Source organism: Haliotis rufescens, unplaced genomic scaffold (genome assembly GCF_023055435.1).
Source record: "Haliotis rufescens isolate VD_foot unplaced genomic scaffold, xgHalRufe1.0.p SCAF_8, whole genome shotgun sequence".
In the NCBI taxonomy this organism is placed as follows: Eukaryota; Metazoa; Mollusca; class Gastropoda; order Lepetellida; family Haliotidae; genus Haliotis; species Haliotis rufescens.
In genome coordinates this window covers 21865764-21893610 of record NW_025964372.1, presented here as the reverse complement: position 1 = coordinate 21893610, position 27847 = coordinate 21865764, and the positions used below count along the sequence as shown (strand labels likewise).

General features: G+C 39.2%; 1 protein-coding gene across 5 annotated transcripts; it reads right to left on the bottom strand.

Moving 5' to 3' along the window:
• Positions 1 to 151: 151 nt before the first annotated feature.
• On the bottom strand, positions 152 to 27847 carry LOC124142827. 5 transcript variants are annotated; one of them, XM_048389281.1, is made up of 11 exons: positions 27686 to 27847; positions 16450 to 16720; positions 15915 to 16069; positions 13732 to 15434; positions 13440 to 13568; positions 13074 to 13225; positions 12609 to 12726; positions 11845 to 12325; positions 5603 to 10503; positions 2244 to 5527; positions 152 to 1973 (listed from the first exon to the last, which is right to left on the bottom strand). In XM_048389281.1, exons 2-11 carry the CDS (start codon positions 16683 to 16685, stop codon positions 1757 to 1759), a joined length of 11376 nt encoding a protein of 3791 aa, XP_048245238.1. In that variant the 5' UTR covers positions 16686 to 16720; positions 27686 to 27847; the 3' UTR covers positions 152 to 1756. The 5 variants fall into 5 exon arrangements, with proteins under 5 accessions (XP_048245238.1, XP_048245239.1, XP_048245237.1 ...); XM_048389282.1 differs by having other exon boundaries at positions 2244 to 7059; positions 7159 to 10503; XM_048389280.1 differs by having other exon boundaries at positions 2244 to 10503; positions 16450 to 16801.

The window sequence follows — 27847 nt, the reverse complement described above, 5'->3', positions numbered from 1 at the left end:
GAAGTTCGTCTCTTTCTTTCACACAAAGCTGAAGTGAAGCAACTGTTCAGTGCAGGGTTCACTCACTCACTTACTCACTCACTCACTCACTCACTCACTCACTCACTCACTCACTCACACACTGGTTGACTAAAAATGAGAAGTGAAAGTATTATATTTGAAGATGTATTGAAATATATATATATATTCCTACTGACTCAAAAGCACAACAGCCGCACCATCTGACCCTCCATTACTGGTAGTACATCGGTCCCAGAAATTAAAAAAAACCTAGTTGTTTCACAATAGCTGTGATATACACAGTGACTTGTATTTGTAACATTCGTAATATACTCACAGCCCAAAGAAATGCGAACCATAGATTCATATGGAGAAGTATGCACGTTAAGAACAGATGTTTCCAATATGTACCAATTAATGACAAAACTAACAACCAGTCAATTGTTACCTCAGAGTGTCACGATATGCTGCACGTGATTTCCAAACTTTGCACACTAATCCTGCACGAGACAAATGGTGCATCTCTAGTCATGGATCTATGTCATCACATGGATGTGTTCATGAGCGTCGGTTCACACAACATATCAGTATAATCATTTGAACATCGAACCAATGTAATATCTCTCTTCATATGTTAACCAACATATATGGTATTCGCGTTTCTTTTGGCGGTTAGTATACATTAATCACATTTTATAAGTTATACCAAATCATCATCATAAGCACCAGTTGTTAAAACACTTTATACTAAAGACAGACATGTACTAAGCACACATTATACACTAAACACTTTTTTGTACCTTACCCATTTAATATTAAACAAACTGTCATAAATAATGTACACTGAACACATACTAATTTATACTAAATATATTTTGCATGTACACATTTTATACTTTAAAACTTCTGTATACGAAATATATTTTAAAGACGACACTTTTTGTAATCCGAGCACAGCTGAAGTCCCAGATCCAATGGGTGTTGTCATTCAGACACGTGTAGTACGATCACAACCTGATAATGTATCCCACAAATACACTTTATGCAACATCTAGGCACGAGCTGCATGTACACAGACGCCTGAGTCCAAAGTTTCATTGGAAAGTGAAGGTCCCGTTTGTGCGAACTATTCACCATATGCGCTTATATTCTCTTTGTGGAACTCGAGCATATGTCTGTTGCTCTAAACCAGATAAGGTTGGAATAGTTGGGAGGTCAATAATTCTCGCAACTATACCTTAATATCACGATAAAATACTGTCAATCTACTGCGCAACATAATGTACCCATAACACTTTAGTACTAAAGACACTTACGATTAATATTACAGCCATTTTTACTAAGCTTTCTTTACCGAATGCATTGTATTTTATAATAAACACATTTTACTATCAGCACCTTTGGTACAGGGGAAGAATATTCTGGACACTATTCTGTACTATTAATTAAGCACATCTTGAATTTAACATATTTTGTACCAAATACATTTTATAATATATACATTGATGCTAAACAGTTTTATACGCAACACATTTTGTTCACAAAATTTATTGGATACCAGTCACATTTTATACCTAGAACCTTTGGTATATTTTATACTTAACACATTTTGTACTCGTGATTTATTATGTTAAACACATTAGGTATAGACGCATCTGATACTAAACACATTTTACACACATATACATTCACATAAACATAGTTAAACTGTTGTTTTGAAGCAGTTATTGAAATATCTTGTCTCAAACAGATAATCCTACTCCTTCTGAAGGCACAGGTTTAATGACACACGCCGTGGTGTCTCACCCACTGACAGACTGTGCCTGAAATGCGATACACTTCTGGTGTGTTGACTAGTCTCTGTAACTTCAAAGGTGCACCCTCGCCTGTATGTGTCATCACATCTTGCCCGTTTGGAAGAATATTGCGGATCTCCAGAACAGGTCGACTGGCGTTTCCGCTTAAAACGCAGGCTGAAACAATGAAATCTTTGTTTCAGTTGTTGATATTTAACTTCAAAGATATCTAATTTCAGATATCTAAGTATTTAACAACATTGTTTATTTAGTGATGATTTAATCTCTTGATTACACTTAATCAATTTCAAGTATTACTGAAAGAGTTGAAAGTTGAATGGGAACGAATGTTACGTTATATGATAAATAACTATCGTGTCAGAAACAAAGTCCACGTGGACACGTACACTTACCCCTACGTGTAAAACACATTCAGACCGATCTCACCTCTTCATTATTATGGCTCTGTGTTGATGGCTGCACAGGTCAAGTGGAGTTCGCCCATCTTTATCACGGATGTAAGGATCCCCTCCTGCCTTCGTCAGCATCTCAGCAATGTCCAGTGACCCACTTTCACAGGCGTAGTGGAGTGATGTTCGGATAAAGTCATCACACACATTGACATAGGCCCCATGTTTCAACAAATGTGCCACAACCAATAAAAATCTACCAATACAGGCATAATGTAGTGCTGTTTTTCTAGATGTGTCGGAATTATTTGGCATTGCGCCCATAAGAAGTAACTGTTCAACAAAGTACGAGTTTCCGTTAGCAGAGGCGAGATGTAGCGATGTTTGCCTTGTGCAGTTACTAGCATTTACTGTATTACCTGCAATCTTCGGTCCAACACTTCCAAGCCAGTCAATTATGATCTGGAACATATCTGTTTGATCCGATCTACACGCTGCATGAAGAAGTGTGTCACCACTGCCATTGATGTGAAGACAGAGGGTGTGGGGTAACAGGTGCTTGACATTCTTTTTCTGTCCAGTCAGATATGCAACCCATATAGGCGTGTTACCGTCGTTGTCTTTAATGGTTGTATTTGCCCCATGCTCTACCAGGAGTAAGGCTGCTTGGCCACTGCAGCGACTTGCCAGATGCAGTGGCGTTGATCCGTTCACAACGTCCTGGTGGTTCATGCAATCGTTAAACTCTTCACCGAATGATCTCCTCAACCACATCACCTCAAGCAAGAGATCGACAATGACACTATGGCCACGTTCACATGCAACATGGAGGGGTGTTTTACCAAATGTATTTCTCATGCAAAGATCCTTGTACCCCGAAAGTAGTTCCCCAACAATCACAATTTTGCCCGTGCAGCAGGCTACATGCAATGGTGTATTTCCCAAGTCGTTTTGAGAAGGGCCAGCTCCAGATTTCAAACAATGTCGAAGTATAGTTATAATGTGTGTGAAGTCATTATTTTGTTTGTTTGCACATCCATACAGAAGGAAATGAAGAGGTGAATCACCTTGAAAGTTTCTAGAATCCACACACGCACCTGCTGCCAGTAGCGCTACTACTGTGTCAAGATCTGCATTTAGTGAAGACAGGTAAAGCGCAGTTTCATTGTAATTGTTTATAGCATTGACATGACATTGAGTCAACAGACTACGAACTACAGCTGAGTGTCCTTGTTCTGAGGCAATATGAAGTGGGGTATCTCCATTCCTGTTTTTCAGTTTTACACAATCTTTCTTATCATGTTTTAGAAGATAGTCAGTAGCGCGATTACTGCCTACCATTGAGGCAACATGAAATGGTGTGTTGCCATGATCAACTGTCAGATCCATGACATTGCTGCACCTGACTAACAAGTTTAGCCTGTTTATGTTGTCCATTGACTCTCGGAGGTACATCCAGATGACATCCTGCATTCTGCCATATTGGGTTAACTTTGCATGGGTGAAGAAGATACGAGCAATTTTGTTATTGCCTCTCCTCATTACAATGTCGAGGGGAGTGAAACCATTGTGATTTTTTATCCATGCCAAACTAGGACTGGTATCGAGAAGAAAAGCACACACTCTGTGTTTGTCATAGGAACACGCCAGGTGCAGGACATTATCACCTTCCTCTGTTACATGAGTGACATCCATGCCTACTTTGAGACACATCTTAAGAATATGCATATATCCCTTTCGAGATGCTATATGACAAAACATTTCTCCATATTTTGTCTTCATACAAACTTCAGGGTTCCCATCGTTTCTTTTTAGTTTCAATATGATTTTACATACTTTCACGTCCCCATGTTCACAAGCTTTATGGAAGATTGTGTAACCATGTGAATCAATAGCATTTGAATTGGTACTTGACGACAACAAACAAGCAACAATATCCATGAATCCAGCATCATAAGCAAGATGTAATGGAGATATGCTTTCATATAAATGGCTGTCATCCATGTCTGACAGCCACCCAGCGCTATATGCTATAATTACACTAGCTACATCATCATGGTCACAGTCGCAAGCTGCTTTGACTGGAGGGACAGGAACAAACTCAGTGTCTGGTTCATCAATCACTTCTATCACGTCATTTCCTATTTCCCTTACACTCAATGAATCTTTCGAATTTTTCTCAGAGTGATGTGAAGCCGGAATGTTTTTCATTGAGAATCCTTTTTTTATATGTTTTTTAAGCATCGATGGAAACACTGACTCAGAAGAGAGAAATGCTTTTGTTACCTTTGAATTGCCTTTCTCACATACTTTCAGGAGGATACTTTTACCATACTGATCATCTTCTAGCACATCTGCACCTTGATTTATAAGATACTCTGCAAGGTCAAAGTGGTTACCATCCATTGCTGCATGCAATGACGTCATACCCTCAATTCCACTTCTCCCCGTTTTTAGAATGCAATCTATGTTTTCCCTTTCCTCTTGAACTATGTCACTCAAAGAAACTGAAAGTGGTGATATACACTGAATGTCCTTTGAAGAAATATCAGCTCCATTTTCTATTAAGTACCTCACCACATCTTTATGCCCTCGCATACAGCATGCAATTAAATAGTTACTGCCATTTGCTCCAGCTATTTGTGACTTAGCCCCCTTTAACATCATTAGTTTTATAACATCAAGGTGGCCTTCTACTACAGCGGAGAGAAGTGGTGTGTTGTTAAATTTGTTTTTCATATTTGGATCTGCACCATGATCCAATAGATAGTTAACAATTCGGTCATACCCTCTTGCACATGCTATATGAAGTGGTGTCCGTCCTTTATGTCCAACTGCATTTACATCTGCGCTTGATAAAAGTAATGCTTCCACAGTTTTAATATTTCCTGATTCACATGCAGGATGGAGTGGAGTATCACTTTGACAGTCAGTTTCATTTGTTACAGCCCCTTTGTTTACCAAGTGTTGCACAGTTTCTGTATGACCTGATTTAGCAGCATAGTGTAGACAACCTTTTAAAGATATATTCGAATTGCATTCAATCAAATCTTTAACTATGTTCAAATGACCTTCGGATGCAGCACAATGAAGCGGTGTTTGTTTATCCACGTTCTCAACGTCACTGGTGTAATGATATTGAATGAGAAGCCTGACACTTCTCTGACATCCCCTTTCAGCAGCAATGTGCATTGCTGTTTCCTTTTTGCAATTTGCCAGAGAGCCATCAACACCACGTTCCAGCAAAGTCGCAACATTGTCAGGAAAACCATATCTAACAGCATAATGAAGAAGTGAGTTACCATCAGGATCGGCAGATGTCAATGTCGGTAGCGGAATATGATCAGATACGAACTTGAACTGTTCAGAATTATTTAACTTTGAAACTGGCACATTTGATAATTTAGTAGTATACCTAAGGAGTAAAGCTATGGCCTTAAAATTATTATTTCCAATGGCTGCATGAAAGGGCGCTTTACCTTCATTGTTTGCATGGCTTGGATTTGCACCTTTCTCTAATAGCAATTGCATAGCTAAAACTCTTCCATTTTCAGTACAAATATAAAGACCTGTGTTCCCGTTTTTATCCACATGATCCACATAAGCCTCAGAATCTAACAGTAATTGTAGCATGTCAATGTTTCCTCTTCTACATACCAAATGAAGGGACGAATAAACAGCTTGATCCGTCCTGTACATATCATATTGTAACAATAATCTCACTATGTCAATATGTCCTTGGCAACATGCTTCATAGAGAGCTGTCCTAACCTTCCTATATTTAGTTTCAATGGAAGTGGAGAGGTTATGAAAAAGCCTTCGAGTATTTTGAACATTGCATCTTCCAGAATATGTGTTTGAATTTATGTTATTATTACATTTATGTAATAAATATTCGATAATAGCTGTGTGTCCATATCTAGATGCAATTATTACACATGCGTCAGCATGATCACTGAATGGAAAATTATCAAAATAACTTCTCACCAAGTTAATATTACCGCAGGCAACAACAATGTGAAGGAGATCACCTCCTTCAACCTCAGTATTTAGTAACTTAAGTATTTCAATGCATTTTATATTCTTCAAGCTTTCTGTTGTTATCAGGGTATTTTGAAGGCATATCTCATCACATATTTTAGTTAGCAATAGGAGGGTTTGTGGTGAGTTTTGGTGACATGCTTCACGAAGGAAGAATTCTAAAGTTGCATCTGGAGGAAGTATCGTCCACAACATCCTAAATATTGCAAAATATTTCTTTGTAAGCACCCATTTCAGCAATGATTGTATGTCGATTATGCTCGCCAGGTTTTGCAATCGTTTAATCAACAGTCGAAAATTACGATAAGCACTTGGCTCACGAGCTCCTTTCTCCAGCAGCAGCTTAACAATCTCTATATCTCCCCTCCTACAAGCTATAGCCAGTTCTGAATACCCATCCATGTCGCTACCTGACACACAAACTCCTTTCTCCAGCAGCAGCTTAACAATCTCTATATCTCCCTTCTCACAAGCTGTAGCCAGTGCTGAATACTCATCCATGTTGGTACCAGACACACTAGCTTCTTTCTCCAGCAGCAGCTTAACAATCTCTATATCTCCCTTCTTACAAGCTAAAGCCAGTGGTGAATATCCCTGTCTGTCGGTATCTGACACACTAGCTCCTTTCTCCAGCAGCAGCTTAACAATCGCCACATTACCCCGCTCACAAGCTAAAGCCAGTGGCGAATGCCCATACCTGTCCCTGTCGTTTTCTGTCACACTAGCTCCTTTCTCAAGCAGCAGCTTAACAATCTCCTTACTACCCTGCTCACAAGCTATAACCAGTACTGAAAACCCAGTTGTTTCGCGAGCTGACACACTAGCTCCTTTCTCCAGCAACAGCTTAACAATCTCTAGATCTCCCTTCTTACAAGCTAAAGCCAGTGGTGAATGTACCTGTCTGTCGGTACCTGACACACTAGCTCCTTTCTCCAGCAACAGCTTAACAATCTCTAGATCTCCCTTCTTACAAGCTAAAGCCAGTGGTGAATGTACCTGTCTGTCGGTACCTGACACACTAGCTCCTTTCTCCATCAGCAGCTTAACAATCGCCATATTACCTCGCTCACAAGCTTTAGCCAGTGGTGGATGCCCATACCTGTCCCTGTCGTTATCTGTCACACTAGCTCCTTTCTCAAGCAGCATCTTAACAATCTCCTTACTACCCTGCTCACAAGCTATAACCAGTACTGAAAACCCAGTTGTTTCGCGAGCTGACACACTAGCTCCTTTCTCCAGCAACAGCTTAACAATCTCTAGATCTCCCTTCTTACAAGCTATAGCCAGTGGTGAATGTCCCTGTCTGTCGCTATCTGACACACTAGCTCCTTTCTCCAGCAGCAGCTTAACAATCTCTATATCTCCCCTCCTACAAGCGCCAGCCAGTGGTGAATACCTCAACAGGTCGGTACCTGACACACTAGCTCCTTTCTCCAGCAGCAGCTTAACAATCTCTATATCTCCCCTCTCACAAGCTAAAGCCAGTGCTGAATACCCATACATGTCGCTATCTGACACACTAGCTCCTTTCTCCAGCAACAGCTTAACAATCTCTAGATCTCCCTTCTTACAAGCTATAGCCAGTGGTGAATGTCCCTGTCTGTCGCTATCTGACACACTAGCTCCTTTCTCCAGCAGCAGCTTAACAATCTCTATATCTCCCCTCCTACAAGCGCAAGCCAGTGGTGAATACCCCTCCATGTCGCTATCTGACACACTAGCTCCTTTCTCCAGGAGCAGCTTGACAATCTCTACCTCTCCCCTCTTACAAGCTAAAGCCAGTGCTGAATACCCATACATGTCGCTATCTGACACACTAGCTCCTTTCTCCAGCAACAGCTTAACAATCTCTAGATCTCCCTTCTTACAAGCTATAGCCAGTGGTGAATGTCCCTGTCTGTCGCTATCTGACACACTAGCTCCTTTCTCCAGCAGCAGCTTAACAATCTCTATATCTCCCCTCCTACAAGCGCAAGCCAGTGGTGAATACCCCTCCATGTCGCTATCTGACACACTAGCTCCTTTCTCCAGGAGCAGCTTGACAATCTCTACCTCTCCCCTCTTACAAGCTGTAGCCAGTGGTGAATACCCATCCATTTCGCTATCTGACACACTAGCTCCTTTCTCCAGCAGCAGCTTGACAATCTCTATATCTCCCCTCTCACAAGCTGTAGCCAGTGCTGAATACCCATCCATGTCGGTACCTGACATAATAGCTCTTTTCTCCAGCAGCAGCTTAACAATCTCTGTATCTCCCTTCTCACAAGCTATAGCCAGTGCTGAATACTCATCCATGTCGGTACCTGACACACTAGCTCCTTTCTCCAGCAGCAGCTTAACAATCTCTATATCTCCCCTCCCACAAGCTATAGCCAGTGCTGAATACTCATCCATGTCGGTACCTGACACACTAGCTCCTTTCTCCAGCAGCAGCTTAACAATCTCTATATCTCCCCTCCCACAAGCTTTAGCCAGTGCTGAATACTCATCAATGTCGCTATCTGACACACTAGCTCCTTTCTCCAGCAGCAACTTAACAATTTCTATATCTCCCTTCTCACAAGCTGTATCCAATGCTGAATACTCACTCATGTCGGTACCTGACACACTAGCTCCTTTCTCCAGCAATAATTTCGCCATGACGTTATGTCCCTTTCTTAAACACATCACTGCAATATGTGTGTCGCATAAAACAGCTCTAGCAGCGTTCATATGAAGTAGCATCTGTACCACACCAATATTGTTTGAATATGCAGCAATCAAAAGGGGGTGTTGGTCGTCTACAGTAACAGATCTATCGGCATCATACTCTAACAGTAACTCGATGATATCAGTAAACCCCCCTATGCATGCTTTATGTAAGGGTGTATTAGACCCATCATAGGGAAGTGGATAACTTCTGTGATTTAATATCACCTTAGCGACTTCAAGAAATCCCTTCTTACAAACTATATCCAAAGGCATTTCATTTGTGTAATTCAGCATAGTACAGTCAGCCCCCCTCTCTAGCAGCATGGATACAATATCTACGTCTCCCCGCTCACAAGCAATATGCAGGGGTGTGTCTCCTTCTGCATCCCCTTCAGAGATGCAACATTGTCGTGAAATCAGTGCCACGAGGTCATGGTTACCGGATCTACATGCAGAGTGTATTGGTGCGTTAAACAAGATGTCATGGAGATTAAGGTCTGCACTGTGCTGTATAAGACATTTCACAATATCTATGTTTCCCATAGTTGCAGCAACTAAAGCAGCAGTACTCCCTGTTTGGAAAGGTATGCTATTTCCGGACCCGTGGACTAATTGTTCATTGACATCAAATCCACTCTCCAGGAGATAAGACACTACGCCAGTATGTCCGTAAAGACTGGAGAGGTGAAGGGGAGGTAAGGCATGGGTGTCATATGATTCAATAATTGTCAGGGTTTTTTCCTTCTTGTGTGTAATACCTGGTAGTAACTGTGGAAGTTTAGGTATCTTCTGACATTCTATTAATTCAGTTTCGGAGCAGAGTAATTGCACAATGCTGGAATTACCTGAAATACAACAGGGAACGAGACAGCCAGCCTTTTGACTATCTGTCAACCAGAACGACAATGATTTGAACAGTTCAGCATTCCTCCCAAAGCACATCCAATGTATGAATGTTCCACCAAAGGTCTTATCTGTATTTTCCAAAATGCTGTGGAAATCATCGGATTTTAGCAGATGTTGGACTGCTTTCCTGAGCATTACATTGAAATGGAAGTATCCACAAGAATCGTGAGACAACACTAATGCAAGGTTATTCAGCAACACTTCCTTGGCAAATCGTCTTGCCAAATCCTTTACCATTTTCCCCTTTAGCCACACATGGAAACCACCATCTTGTGTGTGGATCCTGAGATAATGGTAGATGAATTTCAGATCAATAATATCAATGTATTCTTGAAGATGATCTGCAATCACTGTCGATATTGTCTTTTGTATTTCGGAATTTCTAAGTGTGACACATGTGTTCATATTTGATATCAGTACAAGTTTCTCTAATCGAAGGAATGCATTCCTTATTTGGGCATTTGTAGGTTCCCCACAATGACAGAGCTGACAGCCCCATTTGATATAGTCTTTTAGAGGGGAACTATGTTCGTGGCATTCAAGAGTCGTTAACTGCAGATGTCCTTTCATCAAACATACAAGTGTCAAGGCTACGAAGGAAGACTTTTGATTTTGGAATAGCTCCTCACAATATGAACGTAAGTCTGCAGGACACGCTCCTGAAAACAATACAAGTTTTATGACTGGAATTGGCAAAAAATTTGATCATGAGTATTTATGGTTCATATATTTTCTGATATACTCAAACAAATGTATGAAGGATGAAGATACAAACGAAATACAATACATTCAAAACTGAATGATAAATATCTTTAATGCAAACTTGATATATTAGAAAAAGTAATATATTCTCCCAAAAGAAATGCACAGGTGAAATTAATAATATATGAAAGACATTAGCACATAAATTGAAGCATGACTATGTGCACGTGCCCGTTCTGCACAGCCAAACATCATGAAGAGACCTGCAAAAGTTGTGTTTGTGTATGTGTGTTAGCATGTGTGCGTGCGTGTGTGTCTCTCAGAGTGTGTTAAGCGAGGTGTTACTATGGATGAGTTCTGGGTTCACCACTCTCAGCCAGAGACTAAACAACAGTCAAAGCACGGGCAACATATAACATATCCTCCGGAGAAGGCTGCAATGCATGACATTGGTTTTGAACCCATTGATCATCCTCTGTATTCACCAGATTTGGCACCTCTACCAAAACTTGAGGAAAAAACTGTCTGAAACGCACGAACTGGGGACGTCATTTCTGCTGTAGAGGACGTATAACACAACCAGGAGGAAGCCTTCTACACCATCGGGATCATGGCAATCCAGCAGTGTGGGCAGAAGAGTGTTGACCTCGAAGGGGATTATGTTGAAAAATAATTGACATGCAACTCCATCATAATGAGGCTCAGAACTTCGTAGCACGTGCAATATCATTCCTACAGAACCACAGTGTGTGGTTCATACCGTCACCCTCCTACTCACCAGATTTGAACCTGATAGTACACCCACTTCACTTCGTCCATGGGCATGAGGTGCCAGACAGTACTTGACGTTAGTTCCATTGTAGTAAGTTTCCGAGTTATATTATCACAATGGACACGTTTACTCATCAAGTGTTCACATGGGCAGAAAATTATGTTTCTTTTTACACCAATTTTTTCAGCAATTGACTTGATGTGCTTTTTATTATATAATATTATTATTTAACATCGAGGTGAAACATAATATTTCTCAAAAGATTATGGTTTGACATTTTAGTCCTGCTGAGAATGTAGGACAATTCATCCGCAGGCCTACCTTTTCAGTTTCACTTGACACAACTTCATAAAGACCCTCGAATTGAGTGCATGCCAAGTAAGGCTGGACTCAAAACGACTTTTATAACTAGAGCCAGAATAGTGTTGATACTACTCACGGGTGAATTTCAATTGTAAGGCTCAGAGATATATAAGATCGAAATCCCATTGCATTGTCACAAGGTAAAAGGAGTTGTCGTCCTTACCTGGTGTTGTATCATGCAGGTCAGATGGCGTAATCTCACTTGTTGCTTCAATCTCCATGGATCCTATCGTGTGGATACTATCTCTCACAATAAAGTTTGTGTCCTCAGTCATACCTCCAGATGTATCCAACCTCTCTTGTTTCTTGACAGTCGAAGGTTCCATCTTCATGTCAGAAATGCCGTCCACTAGTTCTTCACAGATGACACTTTCCTCCTGGGAGTCGATGACAGAAGTTCCTGTGGATATACTCTTCCTTCTGTTTTCCGTCTCTGCATGTAGTTTTCTGGTATTCTGGTTGGTGGAACTGGAGCTCTCTATGATTTCAACCTCATTGGATGATTGCACGTTGCTTTCTTCAATGTCACCTGCTTGCATCTCTGCTGCATTTATTATTTGCTGTTTTACATACTCCCTGTATCGAGTCACGTGACAGTTCCTCATGACACATGGGGAGACACCTGACAACAGTGCCTCAGCAGCCTGCAAGTAACATGAAAACCCTGATAATCCCTTAACACAACAGCATTCATTTTATTTGTATACACACTATGTTGCTGAGGATCGAATTTGTAATTTAACAATAATTTTGTACTATGAGCAATAGCAACATCTATAATTTAAATATTAAGAATCAGATAATTATGTCTGAACGTTTTGTATCATGCTTTTTACATACTCCCTATATGCATATGACATATATGTGAGTGGTTACCTCATTGTCAAAATATCTTTCCTAAAAGATATAAAAACTCCATTTACTTACCATGAGAATAAACACACCACAGCTGCTGCCATCAGTCTGTGGGAATATAGGGCACTGTATCTCCCTCCAGTCAGAAAGGTTCTCCCTAGTTTCCCGACTTCTATGGGTCATGTACTCACTGTAACCAAACGTGACACGTTATTTGGAATAACGTTTGCATGAAGACACGTAGACTCCACACATGTGTATCAGCCTAATCCATGTTTTCTGAGGGGCGGTCGGGTAGCCTAGTGGTTAAAGCGTTCGCTCGTCACGCCGAAGACCCGGGTTCGATTCCCGACATGGGTACAATGTGTGAAGCCTATTTCTGGTGTCCCCCGCCGTGATATTGCTGGAATATTGCTTAAAGCGGCGTAAAACCAAACTCACTCACTCACACCATGTTTTCTGAATGTAATTGATTTTGATATCAGCATACGAGTATATGGTCCAAAAAGGAATGCTCTTTTGTTTGATAGTTCCTACCTCCAATGATGAAGAATGTCTCGTTGTGTAACATCTGAGGGTTTTGAATTAATCACACATACACCTCCCTCCCTTATGTTTGCAGCAAGCAGTATCCAGTGACTGTGGCGACATATAGGCATCAGAATCCACGTGTACTCCATCAGGGGCACCTGCAATTTATAAAACTATATTAAATATATTTGCAATAGTCAAATATAATGACATCATATACTTTTATACGACAGGGCTCTTTGACCAGTCAACGGATTTATGCCTGTATTTAACAGAAGAGACCAAGGATGTAGAAATCGGTCTTCTTCCTGGAGCACCATAAAGCACTTAAAAAACTTTATCAGCACAATCAATTGATTTTTTCATACCTACCTCTTTGTACAGCCACTCCTCATAATTCTTCTTTTCCCAGAAAGTAGCGAGGAAACATTCAAAGATAAATACTTTCTTGTCCTCTTTAGAGAATCGTTTTTCCAACAGAGAAAGGTAGGCATGAATCACCTGTAAATAAACGTTGAGCTGTTTTAAGTTAATCTGAATTGATGCATTGTGCTTTTATTTAGGATCAAAGTGGTTAATCAGAGGACATCAGAACCAAAGTTCCAATTGCACGAATTTGATGAGTTCGTTGAAAAGTGGTGTTTAAGTCAAGAAAAAAACTTACGCTATCGTCAAGCCATGATGTTTTGTTCAGTTTCATTGCGTCCTGGCCACTCACTGTATAGCTGCCAATTCTATAACGTACATGGCTTGATACATCTGCAATGATATTGTTGCCTGGAGGTTCTAAATTGCCTGGTCGTTCCTTGAGAGTTTCCACAAATTCAACAATGTCTGTTTGCATGTTGAATGCTCCTACCACCAATGACGTCAGTAACGAAAGTAGGGTATCTGAGTTTGTATTTTGCTGGCCAATCGAGCAGACAGTTTCCGTTTTGACAAGACAGTCTCTGGTCGTCTTGAAGTCAGACATCCATAGACTTCTCACTTGTGTGATAAGCGTCGAAGCTGTAAAGGGTAGAGAAGAAGATAACATCCTAGGCCTTAAGCCATTGTCATTGAAACAGGTTTGCTCATCAGCTAATGCTACAGAATCAACAGCCTGGTCTTCAGCAGCTTTGTGTTGCTGTTGGCGGACATTCCATGTGCTGTGAAGGTGCTGTAGTAGCTTAATCATCTGACCAAGTTGGCCATTGTTGAAAATGACGTGTATGAATTTTTCGAGTGGAGCGAGTTGTGTTTCTTCATTGTTGACATTTTCAATCACAGGATCTGGTGCTGTTTGAGTCAAAGTGGTGTCTCCTGAGTTCCGTTCTGCAATGTCTGAATTTGACTGATTGTTGTCCTGACAAGAGACTTGAAAATCACCAACCTCGGATAAGGAATGAGTCAAATTGTTTTCCTCAAAATGTTGTGAAGGAGCATCCACAGTTATAGAATTCTTGGATGTAATGCACTGATCTTCGAGAATGTTTTTAAGGAAATCAACTGCTTCTGATGCTCCAAGGTCTGTGTTGTCTCTGCTTGCCATCTGGAGTGCATTTGACTCATCACTTGTCAAATGATAATGCTTAGATGCTTGGCTCGTCTCTGATTCTAAAGATGGTTTGTTGTCATTGTCTGCAGCAGACGAGTCATCATTTGAGTGTACTAAATCAAACCCCAAAGGGGTCTGTGGTGTTGTGTTCTTATTTCTTGTGCCTTCTTGTGGCTTCAGATCATCTTGACTTCCATGGACTCTTTTATCATATGGAAGACACCCTAATGGTGCTCGAACAATTTGCTTACAGCTTATTTGTTGTAGATTCTTTAAACTTTTCGGTTGCTTTCTTTTTCCTTTCCTAGGGAATACCTTGCCCACTTCGATATCCTTTGTTAAGAATGCTGTAAGATTATATGTAGTTTTGTCTCCAGTAATGCCCAGCCTGTTGGTGCGGGCTTCTTTTGTGCAATCCCTTTGCCCCCTGTATCTGGTATTCATGACATGAAGACGTGATCGTGGTTTATATACTTCTGGAACAGTCGAAGAAGAAGCTTGTTGATTCAAACATCTAAGGGTTTCTGTTTCATTGCTTGATCCATCTTTGATGGCTCTGATTACAGATGGACAAAGTCGGGTGTAGGGAACAGAAGTATTCTTGGAGTTACCATGAGGGAGATCCTCCGCAATTCTCTCATTTCCAATATACTGGAATAACACAAGATTGTTGTCTTCTCCTAGCAGAATGTAGGCATGCTTCTTAAATCTCTTGTCCTTGCCTACCCTGGTCTTTATAACAAAGAACAACTTCTTGAACTTTGGATCTGCTTTGGGTTGTTCTCGTGTGGCGTCGTGGTGGAAGTGGTACTGGTCACATCTCCAGTCATCTGCATCAACATAAATGTTATAACTTAAAAAGTAAACCAACCTATATGAGAAGTAAAATGGCATTTGGTTTAAAAAAAGACAGTCTGCAAGGAAGTTAGCCATGTGGTACAAAAGAAATCCTTTTGGCATAAAAAGTTGAACACAAACCAGTGAAACAGTGAAACTTTTAAACAGTGATTACCTTTGTATCTGTCAGGTAAGTATGTATCGATCACAAACATATAATCCCAGTTAGATATTTGAAATATATGTTTCCAAATATCAACATTAGTTAACATAATTTTTAAGTTGGATTATAGAGTATAAGCAAAGGATGAGAGGAAACCCACATTACACCGGTAACACAGGTCGAAATGGTTTTTTTTCCATTTGCGAAGCCCATCTCTCACAATAAGACAATACGTTTCAAAGGTCAGTATGTTATTATCCAACCGACGGTATGTCAAACACAAACGGTTCTATTATAGAAAATATCATACCTCGTTTGTTGGCATCAGTGAAGTGATAGAGAAAGGCCTGCCCTGCCCTTGGTTTGACGGGAGGTTGGTTGATGACTCTGTTGAGGTCAGGATTTTGGAGGATCTCAAGCACCTCAGTGGTGGTGAATGATTCCTCTTTGTTGGTATACAGTCTGCTGAAAAGTTGTGTCTTAGTTACAAGCAAACCATGGATGTAGACCTCTTATAATATTAGATCATGAGCGGAACCTTAATGACCAGACCTCCATTTCCCCAGAAACAGGAAGCTGCCATCCATCAATTACCTTAGACGATGCAGAATAAATATTCCTCAATATTCATTCATAATCAAGAATGGTTTCACCTTACTTTTCAATATATCTCTTGTCTAGTTTTTCAAAACACTACATAAATCGTGAACTTGTTGATGTCCAACTTGAAATATAACATTGTCTATTTATTCAAATAATGTGATGACTTTCCTGACAAGATCCTACTAAACCGGAATGATGATTTCCAGACTGATGATGTTTTACATAGACTCTATCATACATACTTCGAAGAAGTGTTCTGCTGAGGAGGCTGCTGTCGTCGTGATGGCGGCCCTGGATTCAGTTCGACATTTCCACTGAGAAGCAGCAGCAGTCCGATGACAAGGAGAACGTGCCGTGGTCGACACGGGAAGCTGCCCCCTCCTGTGACCATGCCCTGCGTGGTGGTAGTCCTCGGACTCTTGTTGGGTTGGCTGTGTAGTCCAATCCGGGCTCTCCAGGTTTCAATGGTTACCCCCATCCTTGTAGGCTACCCTTTATTTGGGATGTGACGACCTGTACAGATGGGTGATACTTTATGTATCATATACAGTCTTTAAACGTAGGATACTTCTGAGATAGTTCTGATTCTTCCAACTGTAAATGAAGGAACATTTTGCTATTATGATATCGACGTCAATTTACGCATTATAATGTTCTACACATTATTCAGAAAGTATTTATGACAATAAGCTTAATAATAAAGCTAATTTTAATATAGTTGAATTGGTATCACAACCTCATCGGTAAAACACATATAATTCTATTTTCCAAATATATATCTTATATTTCAGGGTAAACAGAGAGATCTTTAGATTCAGTTCACGTTGCTATTGGAGACCCTTTTATCGATTAATGTGCTCTCCTAACTGATATTATGCAATTACATAATTGTTTGCATAATTTGCTCGCTAACATCTACACCAATATGTAAATGGTAATCGCAATGTAACCATGATTTGTTGGTAGTATGGCATGTTTAATATTCAGATTTTGACTGATACATACACATTCGAAATGTTTCACTGGGAAATAGAGAGTTAATTATTTTATTTGAGTCCAATGACCACAGAACTATCAAATGTTAAGGGCTGTATTTGTTACCTAGGAAGGAGACTGATCAAGAACAATCAAGAAAACTTCAACATACTTTGAGCTGCAAAATGTCAATATTCTGATAATCGGTAATATTAAACCACCTTTACCTGTGCTTATACTTAAGCAATAAACGACGAGTGTGAGTTGTTTATTGTACGATACATAACGACCACGAATCGTCTATTTCGTATATGAGATATTAACATTATGTACAGTCTCTTTAAGGATGTTTATAAAATGTATAAGCTTTAAAAATATTTACCCAAATTTAAATAATAACGACTGTCTGAATAGAATCCAACCTCGGAAATGTCGGACAGTTCTATTTTACGAACAGGTGGGTCAAGTTTTGTATTTCCCGCATATTCTCCCAATCCCCACGTCGATTATCTGTACCTCTTCTCATAATACCGATTGTCACTTTTGGATTGTCTTTTTATCTGTGTAGCCCAGCTAAATCTTTACTGGAACAACTTACTGGACACTTCCGCTAAAAAATGACGTCGTCCAATATATGACCTCATCAAGTTGCGAATGCATATTCGAATCTCAAGAAATGATAGAACAATGCTTTGTAGTTCGTCATTGTTCTTTGAGATTTTATCTTATATATAATAATAGTAAATGTTTTTAATGGAGTTCAAGCTCTGTGTAATGACAATCATTGGCGTACATTGACATATAGGGTATGTGAAGAAACTAGTCTCCCTTGACCACTTTGTGTTCCTGAGTTTTGGGGAGAAAACAAATTTACGTATAAAATGCAGCGCGGATTTATGAGGAGGGTCACATGCGGTATCCGGGATTGCCTTGTTGGCACGAGGTGTAATGGAAGTGTATCTGTTACTCCGATAATACATGTATCTGACACTTTTGGCCTGTGCCTATTCAATTTCTACATTTGAATTACAAAGACATGTTAGTCGTGATACATATTTAGCGTTGAACGCATCGCTGGTTGCTGAATATCATGTGAGTGTGAGCGGTCCTCGTCTCCTTATCATCAAGATTATCGAGGCATATTGCAGCAATGATCGAATTTGGAGAGGTGGAATGTGACTCGATCATTTAGAAATGCAATGCACGACGTAATCCTGAGTTACCATTTTAAGTCCCCTAGCGTTATGTTATCTATAAATAGATATAACACATGCACAACACAGGCACCTGGGCAATGGCTTGACAGTCAAGGTAGCATGTAAATGTGTATCTGTTCCGCCATCCATGCATATTGTCCAGTTGCTTTTCCTTTCAGGATGTGAATGATAGTACAGTCCTATATAGCTAGTTGATTATGGGAATCAGATACGGACTGACATTGGTACCATGTCTATTGGTACTGTAAAACTGCTTCATTTACTGCCAATGGCAATTAATGTTATGTTATGCTATACGTTGGTTGTTATGCTAATATGTGGTGAAACAACATAGTAATCGATGAATAGGAATTGAAAATTTAGATTGTAGATGCTCACGCAACTTTGGTTACCAGTATGCCTAATTTTCTTTAAATAGTTAAATATATATCATACAATAAATACCTTCAGTGAGGTGGATATAGAGCCGACAAGAGAGTGTGAGATCTGAGTACTTGTATCTATGAGTGGATTCAACTCCTATACGACATATCAGTAGACCGACCAGGAACAGAAGGCAACAAGGAAGTACTTGTCCTACCCGCTACTCAAACTATTACATGCTAACCTAAACCAGAGTGCAACAGTTATAGCTATTCTTGCAGATATATTATATCAATAGTTTTCTTATCACACATAACTGGGCTTAAGTCAGAATATAACTTTAGGACATATATTAACTGAATACTCATATGCATTTAATTGCCAACTCAGTTCCTGAATCATTCCATACGAAATATCTAACCATTTACTTTTAACATACATGAACAGTCTTTATAAACCACCTGGTTATGGAGAACTCTGAAACATATGTGTACAATGTATACAGAAGATCAACGCCGACAGCTTTGCAATGTACCATGTCCCGTTATACTCCAGCTGTCAAGGTTGACCACGATCCGAGCTTTATGAAACGCCTACGCCCCTTCTGAACGGTACACTAACGGTGAATAATGATCATGTGATATTGCTAATGTTTACCATTTACAAATCCAGGACCACTTTAAACTATTAAAACTATTGCAATACAAGTAATCATAACAGTAACTGCATTACAATCAAGTCAATTTTCACATGTCATCTTTCTGGCTAAGACTAAACGTATGTATACAGACCAATCTCAGTATAAATAATCCCATCTATAGATTTTACGAATATTACTGAATAGAAGGAGTACATTTATGTTATGTGTTGGTAAATGTAAATAACATGATTTCAAGTGTTGACTCATTCTGCAAAATAAGGCAAAATGTATTAGGCCAGTGTGATATCATTGTATGTTCGCCACACGTACTACTACTTTTTAAGACAATCTCGTGTCCCACCCGTTAATCCATTCCTTGTATTCATCTGACATACCCATACTTAACACTATATGGCCAAAATGGTGTCATGCTTAACATGTCTTTGTAATGATTGTACCTGGACTGGCCTACCAGTCTTCTATTTATATATATATATACTTTATATGGTCATGTGACATGTGATCATCGAATCACAGTGAAGTATTGTGCTCTAGTTAATGACGGATGTGAGTTACATTCGTTATCCGAGCTTTATGAATTTCCTTATTTAAAAATATAAAACAACAACGCCACAAGATAATCAGTCACGATTATCTACCGACACATATTCCATTGTGTGTAAAAGGCAAAATAGTGACGAAACTTATAGTTTGGGATCACTGAAACACGGAAGGGAATGGACCACCACTGAAAACAATAACAATTCATGAATTCGAAAATCTGTATATTTTATATCTGTGCATCTTGAGTGCACAAACTGATGAACATCTACATGTCCATATGTAGCTTATAAATTCCCTACCAAGTGTGACATCCGTTAATATAATCCTGTGATCATTTTCTGAAAAAGGTTAACTTGATCATGAAATGAACAAGAAATGTGCTCATGTTTTCACAAATCCGAATGTCATTAATCAATATCATCTACCGTGCGAGGAACAACTGTATATTCACAATACATGTGTGGATGGCTGGCATATTAAATATATATCTACCTTGGTTGACTTTACTGATCCGATTGATTAGAATTAGATTTACATGAATCCCTGAGTTATGATGGGAAACGTTTAGAACTAGGTGTATGTGCATTCTGTTTCCACTTTACTCAAATGACGCAAGGCCTACGTGACCTTAATACATATTTACGATAACGCATGCTTCTATGAATTTCACTATAACTTTGAGGAGCACAAGTGTTATGCCTAATCATATTGAGTCACCTTATGTCGTGGAACGATATGTACACCTCTGAAAAAGACATAGGTGAGGTGAAATTGGGTTTAATGTCTCTTGAAAAAATATTCACCTTATATAGCGACGTGCATGCACGTGTGTTAGTGGCTTCTCTTACTAGTACTTGCATGTGCAAGCATTAATAGTGCTAGCCAACTCAGATACCATGCCGTATTTTATATTAACATGGACACCCAACTCAGATGAGTGGACATTTGAGATAACGAGGAAACAAATACTTACATGCCTTCCATTTAAACACATTGTGCTGTGGATACTTTTTCAGGGTGAGAACTATTTTCAGTCTCTCAGAAAGAATTTTTCGTTGGTAGGAATTTATATATTAGTATTGTTTTTCGAATATTATCTTCCCAAAGGAGGAAAGTTCCTAACCAAAACGGAGTGAGGGCAGCTTGAAATCTATCCATGCCTGATGTACAGTCACTTGACCCGATAGTTTCACGTGACATCAACAGCTGATGTATAATATTCTGGCAGGATCAAGTTTGTCTCAAAGTTTCAACCTGGGCACATCCAACACAATCCGAACTTTACGAAAAAAAGATTTGATTTGTATGGTTGTAAAGATTGTTGACTTATTTTAAAGAAAAAAATAGTTATGCCAGTACGTTGTTTACAGTTTATTCGTTCACCTAAATAATAGGTGTATCTGAACAAGGGACCTTAAGAATGCTGCCATCAATGAATGTGAAGGTGACGTATTGATTACAAAAACTCCTATTTTAATGAATAGTTGGCCATTAAATACACAGCACTTATGGGATAATAAATTGCCGCGGATACAATATGTTAAAATATCTGTGCAGTATATGATATGTGACTACGACAGCATTATCTGTAATATCATCGATCACATTGTAGTCATTTGTAAAAGAAATAATTGATATAGATATGGAAACCCCGAGTTATAAATAGATACAACTCATACAATGAAATAATAGCAATCGTGTTTCTAGAGTAATTACTACAAAGAAGGTGTATGTTATGAGTTTGTAAATTAAAACAATAAGATTTCAACTTCATTGTTCTCATTCTGCCTTAAAGTCAACATTGTAAAAAGACCTTTGGTTTATTAATGAAAGTTCGCCACACGTCCTATACACGCATATTCAAATATTCACCTTTCGTGTCCAGATGATCACTATCTGTCCTGCTACCTGACGTGTGGCCTCTATATATACCTGAATGTGGTCATGTGATTTGTGATAATCGAATCACAATCAAGCATTGTGCCCCAGTTTCATGACGAAGGTGTGTTACATTCGGTATCTGAGCTTTATGAATTTCCTGCTTTGAAAGGAATCGATTACCACCGAGAAATATTGACAAGGAAAAGCATTGGATGATGAGACCATGCATCAATTGTGTCAATTTTCTTGGCAGAGTCGCGAGAAAGTAGTATCAAGACAAACAGTCATAGAATATAGTTCTATTGTATGTCTTACCTGACTACATACAGGTTTGCAGTTTGGGAATTTAAAACATGACGGTATGTTTAATATTGATATGGAATGGTTTAACATTGACGACGACAATAACATTAATAGTCACAATATTTAATCGATTCAAAAACTGCATTTCATATCTTGAGTGTATATTGGATAGATATTTGTGTCAGAACACAAATTGCCTTTGTCATGTGTGACAACCTGTAAGTATATTTTTGGGATCATTTTTGAATAACGTTAACCATAACAAAAATGTAGAAGAAATATGCATATAAAGTTCTGAAAATAGAATTGAACCTTGTATACATACGATAGATCCGTACAGAATGATAATGAGATCACGTGATATGATATATCCCACCACACACCCAACCTGTTTAAACTGCGCCAAATGCCAGACTTTTCATCAGATAGCATACCGTGCATATTTGTTTGATAGATGTGTTGAAAGAAGTGTTTCTTCACAATACATGTGGACGTCAGGTACATCATATTTTACAACGACCTTATTAACTTTACTGATCCGAGTTTTTGGAAATCATACGACCCCGCGTGTCATTAAGGGTAACCTTTAGAAGAGAACTAGATGCATGTGAATTCATCTTTCATGACTTCACAGATCCGAGCTTTTAGATATCATACGACTCCACGTGGCATTAAGGGTAACCTTCAGAAGAGACCTAGGTGCATGTGAATTCATCTTTCGTGACTTCACAGATCCGAGTTTTTAGAAATCATACGACTCCATGTGTCAATAAGGGTACCATTCAGAAGAGACCTTAGTGCATGTACATTCACCTTTCGTGACTTCACAGATCCGAGTTTTTATAATCGTATAAATGGTAACCATTGAGCTTTACACAAATGTAGGAAGGCCTAAACTAATACGTGACCTTAATACATATTATCGATAACGATTAGGACTTAAATAAGGAACGTTATGTACAATTTCCGACTGATTGAGGTGAGGTTAAGTGAAACGGTGTCAACCTCGCGTTTAAGATTATTGCACTTTGTAGCGACAATTGTGCACATGTGTGACTCCTTGTACTAGTCCTGACTAACGCCAGCTTTATAGTGCTAGCCCAATGAGATACCAAAACCTCAGTGTAACATAGATACAACACTCAGACACAGTGTACTGACTCCGAGCCGGACAGTCATTGTTTTATGCTCTTAATACCGTTTGGCAGGCAGGATAACAAGTACCATTTTTGATATCTCTTGGAGTGTTGCGTTGTAAAACGAAAGCTGTATTTTGCTCTATTACAATAAGGGAAATGGGGTTAAATGCCTCATTCACTATTGCACTAATATAGCGACGTGCATGCACGTGTGTGTGTGTGTGGCTGCTCGTACTTCCATTCAATCGGACTGAGCCATTAATCTCTCTTTCAGAGTGAAAAATATTTTTTTAACTTATCAGAAAGAATTCAATGTTAGAAGGAATTCATACATTAGTATTTATGTTTGAAGTTCAGTTAATTGTCGAACAAGGTAAGTTCCTGAATAGAAAACAGTGAGAACTGCCTGAAACCTATCCATGCCAGGTATATAGTGGCTTGATCCAACGGTTTCACGGGACATCATGAGCTGATATACAATACTGTTATTCAGGCATGCTTGAGTTTGTCATAGAGTTTCAAATTGAGCTCATCCAACATGATCCGAACTTTATGAAATTAATATTTGCTTGCTGTGGTTGTACAGGGTGTTGAGTGAGTGAGTGAGTGAGTTGGGTTTTTAACGCCGCTTTTAACAGTATTCCAGTTATATCGCGGCGTGTCAGCTTAATGTGTGAGGAAAGCCCGAAGTGATGCAGGTCTCGGACGATTACCACTTCGGTGAAAACCACGGGCACGGGTATGGTGCTGACAAACCTAGAAACATAATCGGGGCGAACCGGGATTCGAACCCACAATCATAGGTTTCTGGTTTCTGCACAGCGAATCGCGGCGCCTTAGACGACTGGGCCACCCGTGCCCCCTACGGGGTGTTGAGTTGAGTTGAGTTTAATGACACTTTTTATATATCACGGCGTGTCAGGTTTTTGTTGAAGGAAAGCCCGAAGTGATGCAGCCCCACGAGCACGGGTATGATGATGTCAAACCTAGAAACATAATTAGGGGAACCGGGATTCGAACCCACAATCATAGGCTTCTGGCGTACAGAAAAATTGTGTACCTAAATAAAACGTGTATTTGAACAAGTGACCTCACGGAACGCCGTCATTAATGAATGTGAAGGTGATATATTGATTTAAAAGCAATAAGACGGCGATACAATTTATGTGTTGTTGACCATTAAATATACCACACGTATAGGATTTCCGCAGATACAATAAGAAAAAATAATTGTTAAGTATAATATGAGACTACTACAGTAATGAACACCTGTAATAGCATCGTTCACATTGTAATCATTTGTAAAAGAAATACTTTGTACACATCTGGAAAACCCCAGCTCTGAATAGATCCAACTCATGCAATGAGATAAAGTGGTCATGTGTCTTTGATAATCGAATCACAGTCAAGCATCATGCCCTAGTTTATGACCAAGGTGTGTCACATACGGTATCCGAGCTTTATGAATGTCCCATTTTGAAAGGAATCGATTACCACCAAGAAATATTTACACGAAAAGTCATTGGACGATGAGACCATGCATCAATTGTGTCAGTCAATCACAAGGAAGTGATTTCGAGACAAACAGTATAGAATATAGTTCTATTGTTTGTTTTATACCTGACAACGGACAGTTTTGGAACGTATGACGGCATGGTTAGTGGTGGTATGTAATTGATTAACACTGATAACAACAATTACAATAATATAAATAATTAATCGATTAAAAAACGGTATAACATATCTTGAATGTACTATCAATGGATATTTGTTTCAAGGCACCCACATTTTAAACCCTTTGCCATGTGTGACAATCAAATATATTGTTTGGATAATTACGGAATATTACATCAACTTGAACATGAAATGTAAAAGAAGTGAGTTTGTGCACATAAAGTTTTGAAAATAGAAGTGAACATTTCTTTTCATACGATCGATATCAACAAAATGATCATAAGATCACGTCATGTGATATGTCCAATCATACCTAGCCTGTTTCAATGAGCCAAAAAGTTGTGTCACAGCCGATCGACTGTTATGAATTTTCATCTGAGAGCATACCGTGCATATTTGTTTGATAGATAATTATGTTGAAAGAAGTATTTCTTCACAATACATGTGGACGTCTGGTACATAACAAAATACAGCTATCTTTATTAACTTTACTGATCCCAATTTTTAGAAATCATACGAATTACATGTGGTGTATGTGCCTTTATCTTTCCGGGCTGATCCGAGTTTTTATAAATTGTATAAATGGTTATAACCATTGAGCTGTACACAGTTATGGGAAGGCCTAAAGTAATAGGTGACCTTCAAACGTATTATCGATAACGACTGGGCCTATGAATTGTCATTGCGACCATTTCATTATAACATAACTTTCAGGACCTTTGAACGGTAATTATTCTTGTTTACACAAACATGCTGACTTTCATCGTTGAATGTCATGTCACATTTGGTGAAAGCGGAGTGTAACCCGTGTATGCCCTTTAAATGGTTAATCCACCCGACAGTTTCATGCCTATAGTGTTAACACTGGACTAAACCGATCAATTCAAACTTTTGCTGTCTCATGGAATTAATGCAAATGTGTTAAAATGTGTTGATATGGTATTGGGATTTGATGAGGTAGAATTTCAGATTGGAAATTGTATTATAAATATTCCATTATTTCCGGTTGGCTACAGGTGACTTGGGGATCCGAGTAATACGCTCAATACATAGATAGTATCCTTGTGCTATGGAAAATATCGTCAACAAAATTCTTTGTCATGTTTAAAACGTGCAAAACAATTCCAAATGACGGATTTTATCCGAGTCAAAAAGCATTTCTGTCAACTTCCTCTGGACCAAGTCGATTTATCGGACATAATTCAACGTAGGTTCGAATTTATATATCAGTATTCATCTTTCAAACACATTTCATACATTATCAAGAATATGAATAAAATGTGCCAAATGTAGGGTGGATTGAAACCTATGTATACCCTGTTTACAGTCGATCCACCCGCAACTTCAGATGATACCATCTCGTGATATACATGTTCCAGGCATGCTCGAACTTGTCTGAATGTTAACATTTCAAACTGAGCGTATTTCACACGATCCGAGATTTCTGAAATGAACATTTGTTTTATGTATGACACTACAGTAGGTTACATTGGCAATAGAAACTGTGCCTGAATAAGGTGAGGTGAAGGGGTTTATGTTGCCTTCAAGAACATTTCTCTTCTGTAGCCGTGCGTGCACATGTGTATGTCTGTCTGCTTCTACTACTAATACTACTACTACTACTACTACTACCACCGCTACTATTACTTCTACTACTACTGCTACTATTACTACTACTACTACTACTACTACTACTACTACTACGGTTTTATAGTGCTAGCCCACTGAGATACCATGCTGTAGTTTAACACGGATCAATCATACACAGTACACTGACTTCAAGATGACCCTTCCTTGATTTATTCCCTTGATTCATTGCCAAGCACCAGCCAGGGTAACAACAATGACCATATTTTAGCGTCTTTTGATATTACGCGACCGGTGTTCGAACCCCCGGCCTTCCCCTCTCCTTAAAAGCCTATATGGTAATGTTGAGAAGCTATTAAGAAAAATAGAAATTATAATGTGTTATTTTGGGGAGATATGTTCCAATCAATATTAACACATGCATTCACACAACTGCTGTTTAGTGTAAGTGAACTCGAAGTTGCAACTGTTTGGAGCTACGTGACTGTGTAGACAGTGAACCCTGTTAGTCATTTTGTTTTCCAGAGAGACAAACCACGACGTTCCATGTGTACAACATACTATATGCATGTGTGTAGAAGCGCGTCTTACACAGACAGCAACGTTGAATGTATTCAGTAACTAAATAGAAATGAAATTCTGTTTGAATATCGTGAACTAACAACGGGAAGGCTGTCGCTGTATATTACCAGGAAGTATTTACATAGTTACTGACACACCTGTGATAACCTGTTAGGGGAGGTGATAATAAATAGTCTGTGATCTCAGCAACTTATTTACTTCCTTGGGGAAAGCTGGGAAGTGATGTGACTCGGTCACTGGCTGTCCTGTCTGTACAGAGTTGTCGAGCACACACCTCAGTTTCATACTGATCGGACTGTATTCATGTGAAACAGGTCGAAATTCATACGCGGGTAGATATAGATCTGGAGAAACCCAGCTATGAATAGATCTAACTCATACAAGGAAGTAATGGCAGACATGATTGTACGACTAGAACAAAATAGGTGTAGTTTTGAGATCTGTGAATGTAAATAACATGATTTCAACTTCAAGTGTGCATCATGTATTGTATATAGGTCTCTGTCACTGAAAGTTCGCCACACGTACTTCAGACGTATGTTCAAGTACTCACCTTTCAAGATCTTTGACACGTCCCATCCATTAATTCATTCACTAACTCTCCGAAATGCTCCGCACTATCCACTTTGAACACAGTAATGCACAATTCCTTGTTCGTGTCATAATGAACACTTTCTTTACTGCTACCAGGAGCGTGTCCTCTACATATACATGA